Source organism: Bos indicus, chromosome 24 (genome assembly GCF_029378745.1).
Source record: "Bos indicus isolate NIAB-ARS_2022 breed Sahiwal x Tharparkar chromosome 24, NIAB-ARS_B.indTharparkar_mat_pri_1.0, whole genome shotgun sequence".
In the NCBI taxonomy this organism is placed as follows: domain Eukaryota; kingdom Metazoa; phylum Chordata; class Mammalia; order Artiodactyla; family Bovidae; genus Bos; species Bos indicus.
In genome coordinates, this window is record NC_091783.1 from 47,179,257 (window position 1) to 47,198,218 (window position 18,962).

Consider the following 18,962-nt stretch of genomic DNA (forward strand, 5'->3'; position numbering starts at 1 on the left):
GGACCAACGGAAAGGGCACGAAGAGTTTTCTTGTTAGAGAACCAAACTGCATATAGGTAAGGATCCTCATTAGTGACTCAGGCATAACATAATAAAAGAAATCCCTCAAACCCCATCAACCCCATCCAAAAATAATCTGCCATCCATCTCAACACTGCAGCCTACATATAGGCACACAGCAAAGAGTCACACAGCTATTATCATCTCATCATATACGGAACATGATAGTCTTCTCAAGCTGCTTTTAACCAATGGAATAAATGATCTCACTAGCTTAATTTACTTTAAGTCATCTACTTAGTTAAAATATTTAGTATGTCCATTGAGGCAGAATTCATCACATCTTACCCTTCACAATTATGAGTAATTAAGCGCTCAACTATGAAACTGCTAAATGATTCTTGTCAGTGGGCATGGAAATGCCTTCCTGTGGGAGATGCAGGATTCAGACATTTATGATTAAATATTTTATTAAGTAAAAACCAATACTGGCCTATTACAGGGTCTTATTGTTAGTTACTACGAACTGCTCACAGCACAGAATGGATCCTTCAAATTTATTCTCTAATATTAATACAAATTTATTTCTTAAGCAGATCTTAAAATCCAACAGTTAGGAAACCTGATAAGGCCACTATGCTGGCCCTAAAGAACCACAGCTGATCGAAAGGAGAGAATAATGAGTGATTTATCTATCTCCCCTCTTGTCATCCTGCCCCCAATCCCATTTATTTGCTACTCTACCACGGAACTGGAATTCTTTATGCAACAGACCTCAAAATTGCTTTTCACTTACACAGCTAAACTAAAAACTCATTTGATTTAGCTTTGTTAATATTTTATTATATATTAACTGGGTATAAGACTTATCAGCTTGATTGATGTGTGTACTTAATTCCCAGGCAGTGCTTTAGTGCCTTCCCTGGAAGGGCTGAAACTGTGGGTTCCTCTGCATTTCTCTAAATGGGAACTGGTTCCACATGGGCCTGGAGAATAGGCATCTCTCAGCGAAGTGGCTCCTGCTTCTGTCATTGTTCTCTGTATAGCAGAAGATTTAGAGCCAAGGCATGTTCAGGATAGATTGAAAGGTAAATTATTTTCTAGGACACAGATTAAAAGTTTTTTTTTTAATAATTAACACTTCCAAAAATATGAGAAAATAGACACCATACAACTTAGAGGTGTTTGTACATTTCCTGCTGCTGCTGCTGCTGCTAAGTCACTTCAGTTGTGTCTGACTCTGTGCGACCCCATAGACGGCAGCCCAACAGGCTCCCCCGTCCCTGGGATTCTCCAGGCAAGAACACTGGAGTGGGTTGCCATTGCCTTCTCCAATGCATGAGAGTGAGAAGCGAAAGTGAAGTCGCTCAGTCGTGTCCGACTCTTAGCGACCCCATGGACTGCAGCCTACCAGGCTCCTCCGTCCATGGGATTTTCCAGGCAAGAGTACTGGAGTGGGGTGCCATTGCCTTCTCCGGTACATTTCCTAGGCAGGGCAATTGATTTCTTTGTTATCAGAAGTAACGTATCAGCAAGAAATCTGAGGATTTCTATCTCTATTTGACTATAAGTCCATTGAGGTACAAGAAACAAGAAAAAAAGGCATCAAGAAGGCCTCAAGCAGAAATCCTTGGCTATAAATTCCATGTAGGCATAGGGAAAAAAACTATAAAAAAGACCTAGCCAGGGAGCACATTATTGAAAGGGATGGTAAAGAACACCAAGTCCAGCACACCCCGTTTTATAAGATCATCCGGCAATGCCAGCTGAGACCAAGGAGAGCAGGAACCCAGAACTCCAGAAAACCACTTTTCTAGGGAAAAAAAAAAAAACAACACAAGATCAACTTTTTACCATTTCTGCTGAAAATGGAACATGTGGAAATGAAATTACATGGCAGCTTAAGCAACTGCCAGAAGCTTCCCACTTGCCCAACATCAAACTACTGAGTCCTTTCCTTCCCACTCCCCAAACGACTCTCCCCCAGTCTTTCTCAACTTAGCAAATTCACCCCATTGCTCAAGCCAGAAACCTAGCAGTCATCCCTGATTTCTTACTTTCCCTCACCCTTCCATATCCCTTTATAAGCACATCCAATAACTTACGAGTCCAAAAGAAAAATAAAAACGTCTCCAGTCTTACTTTCTCTGCTGAACCTCTGCAATAGTCAACTCGTCTTCCTGCTTTCTGCTGTTGCCCTATTATACCAACCCATCGTACAGGCAATAGCAGGAGTTTTAAAAGTACAGGCGAGATCATGTATGTCCTTGCTCAGCTTAAAAACCTTTCAATAACCTCTTACTGCAAAGGGTATAAAAGCCAAAGTCCTCTCTGCAGCCGGTGAGGCCTGGCCTCATCTGGCCACCGTTTACATCTCCATCTCAAGACACCTTCCCTATTGCTGACTACACACCAAGAAGGTCAGACTCCTTCCTGCTTCAGCCCTACACACAGTGTTCCCTCCTCCTGAAGCACTGCCCCATACTTTGCACACAGCTTTCTTCTGCTCACCTGTCAGATCTCAGCTTGAAGTCAGCACACAGAAGCCACCATCGCCAATCTCCCTACAAAGTGGACTTCCTCCTCACAGTTCAGCTCCATCTCATCTTTTTTCCTTTCTATCAACTTTCCAAGAGTCCCTTGGACTGCAAGGAGATCCAACCCGTCCATTCTGAAGGAGATCAGCCCTGGGATTTCTTTGGAAGGAATGATGCTAAAGCTGAAACTCCAGTACTTTGGCCACCTCATGCGAAGAGCTGACTCATTGGAAAAGACTCTGATGCTGGGAGGGATTGGGGGCAGGAGGAGAAGGGGACAACAGAGGATGAGATGGCTGGATGGCATCACCGACTCGGACATGAGTCTCAGTGAACTCCGGGAGTTGGTGATGGACAGGGAGGCCTGGTGTGCTGCGATTCATGGGGTCGCAAAGAGTCGGACACAACTGAGTGACTGATCTGATCTGATCTGATCTGATCCGATCAACTTTCCATAGTTTATAATTCTTACTCAGCTGTGTGTGGTTTGTCTTCCTCGCTACCATATAGTCTCCACTATGCCCATCAGTCTTGCTCATCACTGTATTTCTTACTTCAAAAAAAAAAAAAAAAAATCCAAAGCGAAATAAAAAACAAGCCATGGGGTACTTCCTTGGGGGCTCAGTGGTAAGGAATCCACCTGCCAATGCAGGAGATGTGAGTTCGATCCCTGGGCTGGGAGGATCCCACATGTCACAGAGCAACTAAGCCCAAAGGCCACAACTACTGAGTCTGGGCTCTAGAGTCCAGCAACCGCAACTACCGAGCACACACACCACAGCTACTGAAGCCCACGCGCTCTCGAGCCTGTGCACTACAACAAGAGAAGCCACCATGATAAAAAGCCCGCACAGCTAGAAAGTAGCTCCCACTGGCCCCAACTAGAAAAGCGCCCACGCAAAGCAAAGAAGACCTAGCACAGCCGAAAAATTAAATAAATAAATAAAATTATATTAAAAAAAGCCCAAACAAACTCTGGGACCTTTCACTAGACACTTACTGAACAAATTCATTAATGGATGAAGCACTATATGCCTCAGTATCCTGATCCTGATCTATAACATGTAGAATAATGCTTACCTTTTTGGGGAATAAAGATGATATATGCAAACTTTTTCATAATATTTGACAGTAATGATAATTATTTTTATTCATAAATATGGGAAGGGTAGTGTCTGTGCTACTTAAAATAGGTAACAGCAAATCACTTCACATTTGTGGGTCTCAGTTTCTTATCAAATGAAGGAACTGAATCAGATTAGGTCTTGCAGCCTCAATACTGACATTTTTTACTGAAAAATGCTTTATTGTGAGAGGAGGCTGTCTTATCCCTGTTGGATGTGTGGCAGCATCTATGGCCGCTACCCACTAGATGTACTCTTTTCCCCCAGTTGTGACAACCAACAATGTCTCCAAACAATGGCAAATGTCCCCCTGGGAGCAAAAATGTCCAGAGTTGAGAACAACAACTAGATGATGCCCAAATCTTCACCTTCATGGACTTCCCTGGTAGTCCAGTGGTTACAAGTCTGCCTGCCAACGCAGGGGACATGGGTTTGATCCCTGGTCTGGGAAGACTCCGCCTGCGGTGGGGCAGCTAAGCCTGTGCCCAACTACAGAGCCCGTTCCCTGGAGCCCATGCTCTGCAACGAGAGAAACCACGGCAATGAGAAGCCTGCGCACCACAGCCTGAAAGCACCCCCACTTGCCACAACCAGAGAAGCCAGCATGCAGCATCAAAGACCCCGCACACACCTCTCAAAAAAACCAGAACAACAACAAAAAACCTTGACATTCAATACAATTAAAACGAACACCAATCAATCTAACAACACAAACTACTAAAAGTTCAAATCAAAACAACAGCAAATCATTAAATATATCAAGAGAGAATCCCATCAACACTTAATTGAAACCCCCAGAATATCTCCAGTGTCATATTAACACAGCAATTTTCTCACTTATAGTAGGCTACCCACTATCACCACTTCTGTTTGGTATTGTAGTTGGGGTCCCAGAGAGTATAATAAAGAAAAACAAATGAAAATACAAAGACTGGTAGGGGAGAAGTAAAATTGTCATTATTTGTGGTTGACACAATTATCTATGTAGAAAATTCAATTCAAAAGATTTTACAAATAAATTATTAGAATTAGCAAGTGAATGTAAGAAGGTCAATGAATAAACACAAGGTTAACATACAAAATCTCAATCATATTTCTCCATATTAGCAATGAACAATTAAAAACAAAATTAACAAAATACTACTTACAATCACATCAAACAGGAAATAGAAAGATTAACTTAACAAAATAACTAACCCATACTCTAGAAAATGTACTCTAGAAAAAAAAAAAAAACCCATACTGCTGAAAAATGTAAAAATAAAATCTAAATAAATGGAGATATATTCCATTTTCATACACTGGCAGCACACTATTATTCAGTAAGTTCTACCCAAATCTGTAGATTTAATAATGAAGGACCAATCAAACTCCTAGTGAGCCTTTTTGGTAGAAACAGACAAGTTGATTCCAAAATTCACATGGAAAGGATGTAGAATCTTAAAAAGGACTGAGTTAAAGAATGTATACTACCAGACATTAAGATTTATTATAAAGCTGTAGTATCCAAGACAGTGTGGAACTGCACAAATGTGAAACAGAGCCACACTTACATAGTCACTTGATTTATGTCAAAGCACTAAAATGTCACTGCAATTCTGTGAGGCTCTTGAAAGAATGGATCTGACGCAGTAAATGTTACAGAAACAACAGGATATCTGTAAAGAAAAAAGTGAAATTTACTTCACACAATTCATAAAAATCCATTCAAAACAAGCCCTAGACCTAACTGCTAACGGTAGAACAATAAAGCTTGCAGAAGAAAACATACGGAGAGTATCTTCATGACCCTGAGGTGGGTTAAGCACAACAGAAGAAAATACCGACAAATTAGACTCCATCAAAATTAAAAATGTCCTGTTCTCATACAATTAAGAGAATGCAAACCACCGACAGAAATAAGATATCTGTAGGACATATATCCAACCAAAGACTTGTATACACAACACACACAGGACTTCAACAAACCTCTAAGAAAACTACAAGCTTCAGAAAGGAGAAAACATTTGAATGGGGAGATCACAAAACAAGTTACCCAATGGCCAGTAAGTATGTGAAAAGGCTTCAGCAACATTACTCACTAGGGAAATACAAATTAAAACCCAGTAAGATACCACTATACACACCAGAAAGAATAGCCATAGTGACACAGACTAAGGAGAGACTGGTGGAACTCTGGTTCATAGCTAGTGGGAACGTATGACTCCATAAAATCACTGTGTAAAATTACTTAGCAATATTGACTAAAGCTAAGCAGGCACTTATCTATTATCCAGTAATTTCCCAGATAAAGACCCCAAAGAAATAAATGGGTATGTCCCCAAAAAACATGTAGACGAATGTTCATAGAAGCTTTCTTAAGAGCCAAAAATGGAAAAATCCAAATGTCCGTTATTGATCGAATAAATTGTGGAATTGCCATACAACAGACTACAATACCACAAGAAAAATAAAGAACAAACAAAACAAAAACACAGTACTGCTACATGCAACAGCCTGGATAAATCTGAAAAGCAGACCAAAATAAAAAAAATGCTACAACTGTATGATTTCAATCATATGAAGATTGAAAACTTGCAATATTGACAGAAGTCAGAGTAACGGTTTCCCTGAGGACGGTGTGGTACTGACTAGCATAGAGAACCTTTTAGGGTGCTGGAAATGTTTTGTATCTTCATCAGAGTGGGGGTTATGCTGCTGTATCTATGTGTCAATTTTTACTGAGTTGTACACTGACAATCTGTATAATTTACTGTATAGATTATACATCAAATTTTAAAAGATCAGTAATACTGTATTTATGTAGTTTACTCACCTAAACCTTTCGCTTACGAGTGGCAAGAGTTGCCTTGATCATAAAAGAATCTCCCAGTTAATTAAAAAATGAGTAGTAACTGACATTAAACTCAATTCGGTATTCCGTGATCTTCAAATTGGCATATAAAGTTGTTCTTCTGCATGTACTAATGGAACGCTTTAAATAACTCAAGTTCTTAAGTCTTCAACAATTTCTTATCTCCGGAGTGTTTTATTTTTATAGTTTGGACTTTAATTAAAAAGACTGCATAGCAGTCAGCTCTTTCAAAATGGAAAAAGCCCAAAGAAATATTTCTAATTTAAGCCCTGCTGCCACACTGTTCTAGAATTCCTTATGCCAGGGCTCTCAGAAAAGATTCAGGAGTTGTGGTACAAAGGCAGCAGAAACTGGTTTCTGTTGAGTTTTTTCCCCTCCCCTTCTCCTCCTCCCTTTCTAAGGAACTGAATATATTAAATATAAAACTTTTTATTTTTCTTAATGAGAAGGGGAAAGGAAAGCAATCCAACATTCAACAGAAACCATTTATGGGGATAAGAATTTCTTCCCAAAACACAGGAGAAACTGGTTTCTGCATACCTCTAAGACTTCAGAAGGATTCTCATACCTTGTAACAATTATAGGAAAGAAGTCATTAACAAAGTGTTCAAAACATAAAACTTTTTTTTTAAGCAGCCTTCATCTCTGCATTTAAATATGAAAGCTATGATGTCACTTTAGTTGTAACAACATTTTAATAAGCTCCTAGAGAAGCCGGAGAACAGCTGCTCTTAATTTAGAAAATATTTTTTTCTGTGAACTTTTCTTAGGTTAAGCAATTCCATGTAGTTTTTTCCCAAAATTCCTGGGATCTCACAACTATACTTCTGAGAAAACATGTTATGGAAACATAACCATTGCTTAACAAACATGTTCAGAAGTTTTTTTTAAAATTTAACTCATAAAACCTGGAAATAACCAACAATCAGAAATGCACGACACTTTTTAAAGTGGAAAATGCTCTGGGAATCAAGTATGTTTTAGAAGAATATTTAAGCATATAGAAAAACTTAAAAGGCAAGTAACCACACAGCATATATACATTCTCAGTTTTGGCTATATATATGTTCCTGGAAACAAACTAGTCGTATGTTAAAATATTAATTGTCGATCAAACTAGTCATATGTTAAAATATTAATTGTCGATCTCTTAGGTGGAGAATCATGAGTAATTCTGTTTATTCACATTTCTTTTTTGAGCATTTCAAAATTTCCACAATGATGTATTACTTATTTTTGGGCTTGTTAATGCTAAGTTCATTTAGATTAAGTGATCTGCTTACCCAGGTAGCATTTCTCCTAATAGATAACATCAAATTTAATTAAAATTGGTCCATTACTAAAATGCTCAAGCTTTTTTCCCCTAATACATCAGAAGATAAAAAAAGACCTTCCTACAAGGTGGTATAAGACAACTGAGAAAATGAATGAACTAGACCTACAGGTATTCATATTGATGAATTATACATTGTTTCTAGAGAAGAAAGCAAACTGATGAATATATAAAGTATAAAACATGCAAGATAATATTATATATTGTCCAGAAATACTTATGTATGTGTTACAAGTATAAAGAAATGCAATAATAAACACAAAATTCACAATCCGGATTACTTTTGGGCTTTGGCTAACAAAATTGAGGAGGGATACATATGGGATAGCAAACATGTTGATAACTTATATTTCTTAAATTGGTTGATAGACATATGGGTATTTATTATATTATACTTTATACCTTTTCAGTTCAGTTCAGTCACTCAGTCGTGTCTGACTCTTTGCGACCCCATGAATCGCAGCACTCCAGGCCTCCCTGTCCATCACCAACTCTCGGAGTTCACCCAGATTCACGTCCATCTAGTCAATAATGCCATCCAGCCATCTTATCCTCTGTCGTCCCCTTCTCCTCCTGCCCCCAGTCCCTCCCAGCATCAGGGTATTTTCCAATGAGTCAACTCTTTGCATGAGGTGGCCAAAGTATTGGAGTTTCAGCCTCAGCATTAGTCCTTCCAATGAACACCCAGGACTGGTCTCCTTTAGAATGGAGTGGTTGGATATCTTTGCAGTCCAAGGGACTCTCAAGAGTCTTTTCCAACGCCACATTCAAAAGCATCAATTCTTTGGTGCTCAGTTTTCTTCACAGTCCAACTCTCACATCCATACATGACCACAGGAAAAACCATAGCCTTGACTAGACGGACCTTTGTTGGCAAAGTAATATCTCTGCTTTTTAATATGCTATCTAGGTTGGTTATAACTTTCCTTCCAAGGAGTAAGCGTCTTTTAATTTCATGGCTGTATACCTTTTAGTACTAGGCAAAAGGAAAAAAGACATCAGTGGCTTTTAGGATTTGAATGTCTCATAGACTCCAAACCCAAATCACCTCTATTCCCTACTGGTGGTTCCTATCCTTCCCTAAAATCAATCCTTTAAAATTCAGTGCTCTCAATTTTATTCAGACATTTTAGACATATTTGTGTAACATGGAAGGCTGATGTATTTGCCTATGGGTAATATGCCTCTAAAGCTAGTATTCAATGCAACAGGATTTAAAATCCAATGTATATTCTCATTATAAACCTGAATAGTAATTTAACTAATTGGTGGTTCATCTGAGATGTCTATATTTGCCACTCACAATCCAAACAGCTGTAGTCATTGGTTGGAAGGCATAGTCTCTGTGGAGACATCAATATGCAAAGAAGGGCAAGACCTACAATCCTTCTGTTAACTTTCCAACCAGCTGTTAAGTGCATTTGTGAAATTAGAGTTGACTTATAAGTGCACTATAATGCTTTAAAATGTAGTGTTTAAAAAAATCAATATGGTTAGGGAAGTGTACTAATTAAGACAGCATCCGAGCAATTACAAAGTCAGTATTATGTCAACATACATTTTTATTACCCTGAGTCTAGTATTTATCTAAGACAGAGACCTCCCAACTTCCTATTAAATATGTCCTTCCCAAATTACCAGCTAAAATCAATCAATACCTTTTCCTTGAATTCTGTGGTTCAAGAACTGAATAAAATGTAGTAGGGGGTAAACTCGGAAGGAAGAAATAATAGCAGATTCTCCATTTCAAATGAAAACTGCTTTTGGTATAGTTACAAACCTTACTTAAGGAGCAGGTGAGATAATCCCCTTGTACCTCTATCCCCAAAGAAGCTAGAACAGAAAACTGAAGTAGGTGAAGGAAAGAAATTTTAATACTCAAGTTATCTGGCATAGTAGTGGATCTCTGGGAAATAATGTCTGAGCAATTATAAAAGTGAATTTGTTTTTATTTAAATGAAGGCTTGACTATCACAGACACTGAGAGTCACAGACAAAAGTGCATTCAGTAGTGTTATTTCCGGCCACACAGACTGTACATGAGGACAGCCATCTTCAAGATCAAATAATGTGCCCAGATGTGTGAACCTTGTAACAAGTTTTAACATTCTGATTCTAGGACATATATTTACATCAAGAAGTGAATTCTACATCAAGTATAAGTTAGAGTGATTCTTGAACACCTTTGCACTGGTAAGAAAATGATGTTAAATTCCAAAAATTTACTAAGCTGTTAAAGAAATCTTTTTTAAGTTAAAGTACATCTATGCAATGTGTAGGACTACTTAACTTGTCATAAATTTAAAGGCAAATCACACTGCTTAATATCCAACAAGTAAAAGGCAAGATAAAAAATGAAAAGTTTATAAAAATGAAAAATCCAAGGGGAAAAATTAAATCAGTCTCACTCTAGAGCAGATTTGCAAATAAATTTTGATTCAATTTATTTTAGGAAGTAGAACCAGTATGCAGCTTGCCTTTTGGAAACAGCAGTGAGAAGGTCCTACAGGTAAAACACACACACGCAAGAGAAGATTTATAACATTTTACCTGGTTCTCCAATTTCTACCAACAGCCACTGGAACACCTCCACTTAGAGGCCCACAGTTCAAAGGACCTCACCCTAAACGCATCACCTCCTGAGCCCACACAGAACACATTCTCCATTACACACACTTAGACATCTCGATGTCCTCCCTGACTCACTGTTCTACTTCACCCCTGACCCAACTGTCCATCAAGTCGTGTTGACACTACCAGAACTTAATTTTCTTCTTCCCTACTGCCCCAAATCCCAGATCATCCAACCATTATCACTCATCAAATACTTTCTTTGAAACTATGGTCAAACCTGACAACTTTTTTTGGTAGCCTGGATTCTCACTGGAGGGAGAATCACATTTACTATTATGGGTGAGTCAGCCTGGATATTATTTTCCTTCAGAGATCACAGTTAGTGAAGAGTCACAGGAGTGACAATAAGAGATAAAACTCTGAGCTTAAGAGCTGCAATTTGACTGTGAATTTCTGCCCCAGAATATTGATCCTATAAACCAGAAAAACCGCAGTGATAACTGCGTTTTAACATATTGATAATTAAAAAAAAACCTAAGACAGTAATAAATATTATTTAACATTGATCTTGAAGTGATCTTTAAGATATTTGTTCTCATGTACAATCTAGGTGGCCGAAAGTAAAACATGTATAACCTTACATGACAAAGACTTGAGAAGAAGGGGGTCTTGCCTGGTGGCTCAGTTGTAAAGAATTTGTCTTCCAATGCAGGAGACACAGGTTCGATCTGTGACGGGGAAGATCCCACATGCCTCAGAGCAACTAAGCCCGTGCACCAGAGCCCAGGAGCCCCAACTACTGAAGTCCACATGCCACAGAGCCTGTGCTCCACGAGAGAAGCACCTCAATGAGAAGCCCTCTCACCAGAACCAGAGGGTAGCCCCTGCTCACCACAACTAGAGAAAGCTCACACAGCAATGAAGACCCAGCACAGCCAAAAATAAATAAATATATGAATAAAATTATTTAAAGAAAAGAAAAAGAAGAGAAGAAGTGAGTATATGATCACATGAAAAATAAATAGCTAAAGACTCACCGGAAGGCTTGATTTAGAATTTGATAATGAAAATGTTCTGGTGCCAGTCCTATGACCACAGCATTAGGATCGCTTGTCTGTATTCCTGAAAATGTGAAGAAAAAATTACTGAAAAATGCAATTAACAGTAATGTCACAGTTTATAATAAAGCAGTTTTAGGCAACCAAGTCCGAATTTTTGTTGTAGCAATAATCTGAAGTTTAAGAGATTATCCTGCCCAGTATACTTTGGAAGTATGAGCTATACTTAAAAGAAAAAAAAAGATCTCCTAGTAGTTTTGTATATTACTTTTGCAGTCTTACAGCTATTGAGTAACTAGAAGATCTGAACTAAAACTTGTAACCTGATGTTCTCAAACAAGTAACAATTTGTAACTTCAAAAAGCTTTACTCATTAAAATCATCAAGAACAGCCACAGTTCTCTATGAGCTATCAGATCAATAGCAACTGATGAGGGACTGGAAAGCTAAGAGGCAAAGAAAATTAGACTTTCTGAGCCACATAGCTGAGGCACACACAGTCGTGATAAACACAGGATGCACTGTAGATCCTACAGCTTTCTACACGACACCTAATCCACATTTAGTTCCACAAATATCCTTCTATAATGAAAACATCTTTTAAGGCCTTGGTACCTGATGACAAGACCTTAGATACAAGAACCAAACGAGGGTATTCACCATCACAGTTATTAAAACTCTGATTGAAGGGTCTGTGCATTATTCATATGCCGATTCCTATTTGCCTCTCTTATTGCCTGCCTTTAAGCATTCTCATTATCAATTCTACCAAAATGTGAGGAGAAGTAGTAGAAAGAGCAGATAGTCAAGATTTTCAATTCCCTCCTAACTGGCAGCCACGAGTACTGAGTAATTGGTTACAGCTTGTTGAAGGGTGAAAATAAAATCAATGGCTATAGTGAAAAGCTGAAGTTTTTGTATACTTTTTATTTTCTCCATCTACCACTAGCTAAGATATTCAATATTAGCCAAGATATTTCCATTCCCTTCAAAAACCCATCGACTCTGGGTATTTCCATGTTGCAAGTTCAGTCTTACACTAAATAACAAAGATTTCTTCCAGACCAGGGATTCTGCTTAGATGTGCCAACTCTAGCTCACTGCTGCACAACCAGAATCTTTCTTCAAATAAAGTAAAAGGTCTGGATAAAAGACTGTTTTGCAGTACTTCAGCTGGCCCAGAAACATAAATATACTAATTACAGAGTGTATGTGTCATTATTTTTGGCAGCCCAGTTTCTGAATATCATTTTCATAGCCGGGGAATCCACTAGCTCATAAGGCTTGGTGAGGAGCAGATCTCACCCTCTCTTGAAAACACTGCCTACTTGTATTTCCAGCCTCTCTGCAGCTATGGGTACTGGCTTGAGACAGAGGTTCTGCCAATCAAAAGCGCCCACCCCAGGCTCTTCAGTGGAAGCTAGGAACGTAAAGCAACTGGGAGAATGCCACTGGAAATTCTGAGGCAGGAGGGCAAACTGGAACTTCCAGTCTCCAGTGCCGCTGGGGTCAACAAGCCAGCTGCAGAGGGCAGTGTGCAGAGGCACACTGGGGACACCCAATCAGCTCTGCACGCGAGGGGCTGCATACTGCTCCTGGGCCACAACCCCGGAGGCCTACCCCAGCCCCCACTGGGTGGTTAGTTCTACAGGCCACCCAAACAGTCTTTTTTGTTGTTGCAGACACATAAATGATGTTAAAAAATGGAAAGACTAGCTCATAATGAGTCCTGATGTATCTATCACCCAGCTTTAGCAGTCACCAACATTTTGCCTTTTCATACTGTTCATGGGGTTCTCAAGGCAAGAATACTGAAGTGGTTTGCCATTCCCTTCTCCAGTGGACCACATTCTGTCAGACCTCTCCACCATGACCCGCCCGTCTTGGGTGGCCCCACAGGGCATGGCTAAGTTTCACTGAGTTAGACAAGGCTGTGGTCCTAGTGTGATTAGATTGACTAGTTTTCTGTGATTATGGTTTCAGTGTGTCTGCCCTCTGATGTGGAGAAGGCAATGGCACCCCACTCCAGTACTCTTGCCTGGAAAATTCCATGGATGGAGGGGCCTGGTGGGCTGCAGTCCATGGGGTCGCTAGGAGTCAGACACGACTGAGCGACTTCACTTTCACTTTTCACTTTCATGCACTGGAGAAGGAAATGGCAACCCACTCCAGTGTTCTTGCCTGGAGAATCCCAGGGACAGGGGAGCCTGGTGGACTGCCATCTGTGGGGTTGCACAGAGTTGGACACAACTGAAGAGACTTAGCAGCAGCAGCAGCTCTCTGATGCCCTCTTGCAACAGTACTTTGGCTACCTCACGCAAAGAGTTGACTCATTGGAAAAGACTCTGATGCTGGGAGGGGTTGTGGGCAGGAGGAGAAGGGGACGACAGAGGATGAGATGGCTGGATGGCATCACCGACTCGATGGACATGAGTTTAAGTGAACTCCGGGAGATGGTGATGGACAGGGAGGCCTGGCGTCCTATGATTCATGGGGTTGCAAAGAGTTGGACACAACTGAGCGACTGAACTGAACTGAACATTTTGCCAATTATATCTATGATTCTCTCCATTTTCTAAAGTCTTTGAAAAGTAAACCCCAGATATCCATCATCTCACCCCTTCATATTTCAGTATATATCTTTAACTGATAAAGACCTAAAAAAAAAAAAAAACACTTTAATAGTATACCATCAAAGTTAACGATAGTATTTTTTATTCATTTATTTTTGGCTGCACTGGGTCTTCATTGCTGTGTGTAGGCCTTTCTGTAGTTGTAGAGAGCAGGGCTTCTCTCCAGTTGTGCTATGTTCTTATTGAGGTGGCTTCTCTTGAGAAGCACGGGCTCTGGGGCGCATGGGCTTCACTAGTTGCTGTCCCGGGATCGAGAGCACAGGCTCAACAGCTGTGGCCCATGGGCTTAGTTGCTCCATGGCATGTGGGATCTACCTGAATCAGGGATCGAACCTGTGTATCCTGAATTGGCGGGCAGAGTCTTTACCACTGAGCCACTAGGGAAGCCCAGTTATAATTCTTATTAATCACTCAATACCTAGTCCACATTTGAATCTCTCCAAATGTCTCAAAAACGTCTTTTTATATCTGATATGTAATTTGACACCCAAAAAGGTCCACATATAGTATTTCATTATTATCCTTTACTTCTCATTCTACAGCAACAGTCTTCTGTCAGTCTTATCTACTAAAGCACCTAGATCTTGGAAAAAGTCCTACTTTCTGGATTCGACTGGTTGCTTATGATTATCATTTAATTTGTTCCTTTACTCTTATTATTTCATACAAACCAGTAACTGGATCTAGAGATTTTGTAAGTTCACATTCAATTACTAAGCAAGGTTATCTCATAGGCGATGCTCTATTATATCACACCACGAAGCACAAGGGATCTGGCTGTTCATCTAGTGATGCTAAGACTGATCAGCTGGTTCAAGTGGTGTCAGCATGATCCCTCCATTCTGAACCTCATCAATTCTTCACCTACTGTGTTTAAAATCTGTTGACACTGTTGCCTATTTCACTGGGGTTTGGCAAATGTGATTTTCTAATTCTGCCACTCTTTCTGCATTTACTAGCTAGAACTCTTCTATAAAGAACTTACTCTCATCAAATGTTTAGTTACTCTAAAATACAGTTAAAATAGGAAAGGTAGGATAAATCCTTGTTTCATTTGCCAATTTTCAGAATGAGTTACTGCCCTGCTGCTGCTGCTGGTAAGTCACTTCAGTCGTGTCCAACTCTGTGTGACCCCATAGACGGCAGCCGACCAGGCTCCCCCGTCCCTGGGATTCTCCAGGCAAGAACACTGGAGTGAGTTGCCATTTCCTTCTCCAGTACATGAAAGTGAAAAGTGAAAGTGAAGTTGCTCAGTCGTGTCCGACCCTCAGCAATCCTATGGACTGCAGCCTACCAGGCTCCTCCGTCCATGGGATTTTCCAGGCAGGAGTACTGGTGTGGGGTGCCCTTGCATTCTCCGGAGTTACTGCCCTAACAACCTCCAATAGTGACCAATGAGTTTTGTGGGGTTGAGTATCATTTTAATCATTTTGTATATAAGATGTGTTGCAATCTATTACAATCATTATTCTTTTTGATTCTCAAATTATCCCTTCAAATTGGCTTCAGTGTCCTTTAGCCATGACTTTATTAGTTTTCAATAATTTCCTTGCTAAAAATTAAGTTATCCCAGCCTCATACAATCCCTGCGGATCCAGAATCTCTCATTTCTTCACAGAACTAAAGTAGGAAATCAGAGTAGCACTACAGTTTGACCACAGGGTTTCATTGCTTCTACGCCTTTTTAGATCTAGATGGTACGTATTTTTAAAAAGAACAAGGGAGTTGATCATAATATTTTTAATTCAAAATTAACACACACCTTATTTGATTTTTATATTTGTATTTTTTTTCACTTACACTTAAAGTCTGGAGTACTAATAATACTAGCATAACTACCACTTTATCCTGTAATGCATCTATAATTATAAAATAACATCAACACTACTAATAAACACTAAGACTACTAACGCAGTTTTAGGTTTCTTTGCAGTTCTTTTATCCTTCAATTTATGCCCTATGAATGAACTATCAGAATACTGTATTTTAAAGTCATGTAAAGTAATTCTTTGAGTGGTTATGTCATCAACTTTATATACAGTTCATTTGTTTTGATCTGTTTTTGGTTTTTAGGGATTGGCTTGTTTTTAACTTTTTGTCTTTTAAATATGTAAAATATTCACCTGGTTCCAATATCAAAACTAGATAATAACATACTTTTATTTAAAGAGATCACATCTCCTCCTTCTGCCATCCCCCTTTAACCATTTTTACTAGTTTTTCACTTATCTTCCTTCAGCTTCCTTTCACAAATATAAGACAAATACTTTTATAGCCATAGCCATTTCCCTCTCATTTTCTTACACAGAAAATGTGTAAGCTTTTCTATACCTTACTGAGACAGAATTCGTCATCACTTGCCTTTCAGCCATAAAGCGTTCCTCCCGTTTTGTGGACATATCCTAGTTTTAATCAGTCTCTTCCAGTGAACATGTGGGTTGTTCCCAGTCTTGTAAGGTCATAATGAGGTCCAAATAAGGTCATAATGAACAACCTTATTCATAAGCCCTTACACATATTTGCCACCACATCTTGCAGATGCAGTCCTACAAAAGGCCGTACTGCTTCACAAGAAATTTTGAGAGCTACTGCCAACTTCCTCTCCACAGGAGTTGTGCCATTTTATATTCCATCAGATCTTTTAATAAATTTATTTTCATTTAATTCAGCCAAAGCTGATTCCCGTTTCTTGCAAATAATAATTCTGACTGATAACACAGTTATATTTCCTGATAGTATAAGTTTTGAGGTTCTGCATTTATCCATGCATAGGTTTCCAGATTATTATTTACAAAGCTATAACATGGCTTTATAATTATGAATTTATAATTTATACTTATTTTGTCAATATTGTGTACTTCACTCTATCATCTATAAAAAGAAGCAATGTGGCAAAGCTTCATAACACTAGGATATTTTTCCAGAGTTTTTAGGCTTTTTCCAAGAGAAAAGTTTTATTTTTCCTTGATTGAAAATATTTCATGGTCATTGCAAAAGCTTCACACTATATAGAATGACATCTATCTTTAAACATGTTATTTATCTAGTCAAATTAATACAGTGGCTCCAGGAATGAGGACAGCAATGCTCAGAGAAATCTTGACTTGTGCTTTTTCAAACTGTGGGCCATGATCCGTCAGTAGATTGTGAAACTAATCTGGATGGCTCTTAGCAGCATGAAAATTACACAAGTAAACCAAACAGAAAATGGGCTTCCCTGGAGGCTCAGATGGTAAAGAATTTTCCTGAAATGCAAGAGACCTGGGTTCGATCCCTGGGTTGCGAAGATCCCCTAGAGAAGGGAATGGATACCAATTCCAGTATTCTTGTCTGGAGAATTTCATGGACAAAGGAGGCTGGCAGGCTAGTCCATGTGGTTGCAGAGTCCTGAGTGACTAACACTTTCACTTTTCAAACCAAATAGAAAACAGAGTACATGTCACACAGTAAGAGTAAGTATTATTTAACATGTACAAGTACACATACATATGTCCTGAATTTCTATGCAATGGGTTTCACTTACTGTGGATGGCAGTCAAAAAGGGTTTGAGAAACACCATATCTGTTGACTATTTCAGTAAGAGGAAATCTGAATAAATGCTTCCAAACATCCAGTTTTAAGAGTGACTTATAAGCAGATATCAAGAACTAATTTTTAAATCTTTCCAAATGCCTCCTACCTTTAAAATCAGGTAGAGCCCGATCATCAACCAGCAGCATGGGTCGGACTTGCTTCTGCTCTACCAAGTTTCTGGCTGCAGTCAGAGACGTGAATATTTCATCTTCAGAGATATCAAACTCCAGTTTTTTCAATCTTTCCAAGAGGTCTTGCTTGCTCTCTTTGGTCGTATTGGTCACAAACCTAACCATTACAGAAGTAGCACGTAACCTGGAAAAGCATAATTCAGGTGTCAACAGGCAGCTTTTACATTCTAGCACCATAAAACCTAATTTGGTAGCACTTGCCAAAGGTCAAAAAATGAAAGGTAAGTCACTGAGTGTTTTTATGGCCAATAGGTTTTATAACCTATACAAAACTGCTTACAGCTTATCCATACCCTGTGGGCCGCTTTATCTACAAAGGCTATAAAGGCTACCTTTTTAAGGGCCTTCTATACTTTTAACTGAATTTCACTACCAGGTTTTAAGCAAAGAAGTGAAAACAAAGACCCAAAGCTGAGTAACCACTGTACTCACAGAATGAGGTGAAAGTTATCTTGAGATTATCTACCTAGTGTAACCTTCTGAAGGAGAGAAAACTCAGGCCTACAGGATTAATGACTGGGCTCAGCTGTACACAGCTGGGCAGCTATAGGGCTGAGACAAATACTCTGGCCTGCATTCTGGACAGGGTCTGACCCCCTATGCTAAGAGACAGAGGACACCTCAAGAGTTCTTTATTCTGAGCCAATTAGACACTGGCTAAGCCCTAATGTGCTACTAAGTTTACAAAGAGAAACTACTTGGAGAAAGAAACATGTCATTTTTATAGATATACTAGAATGTGCTTTCTCCTTTAACTATGTACATATGGGATTTTGTATGTAAAATCTCATACAAAATTTCATAATCTGCTTTTGATTTCATACTCTACTTCTTGGAACCTAAACTGGCAATCAGGTATCAGAGAAAGAATTCATAATAGTCCAGATTTAATAAAAAAAAAACACAATATTTTCCTGGTCCTACACAATGATGTGGTCCCTCACCTCGAGCCAGACATCCTGGAGTGTGAAGTCAAGTGGGCCTCAGGAAGCAATACTACAAACAAAGCTAGTGGAGGTGATGGAATTCCAGCTGAGCTATTTCAAATCCTAAAATATGATACTGTTAAAGTGCTGCTTTCAGT

General features: G+C 39.2%; 1 protein-coding gene across 4 annotated transcripts in view; it reads right to left on the minus strand.

Annotated features, from left to right (window-relative positions):
* Positions 1-18,962, minus strand: part of HDHD2 (haloacid dehalogenase like hydrolase domain containing 2) — a 49,539-nt gene that overhangs the window by 12,130 nt on the left and 18,447 nt on the right. For all 4 annotated transcript variants that reach the window (XM_019986674.2, XM_019986676.2, XM_019986675.2 and 1 more), the window contains 2 exons: positions 17,794-18,002; positions 11,460-11,544 (listed from right to left, as the gene is read on the minus strand). In XM_019986674.2, the coding sequence (XP_019842233.1) occupies positions 11,460-11,544; positions 17,794-18,002 (294 nt within the window). The remainder of the gene's footprint in view (positions 1-11,459; positions 11,545-17,793; positions 18,003-18,962) is intronic.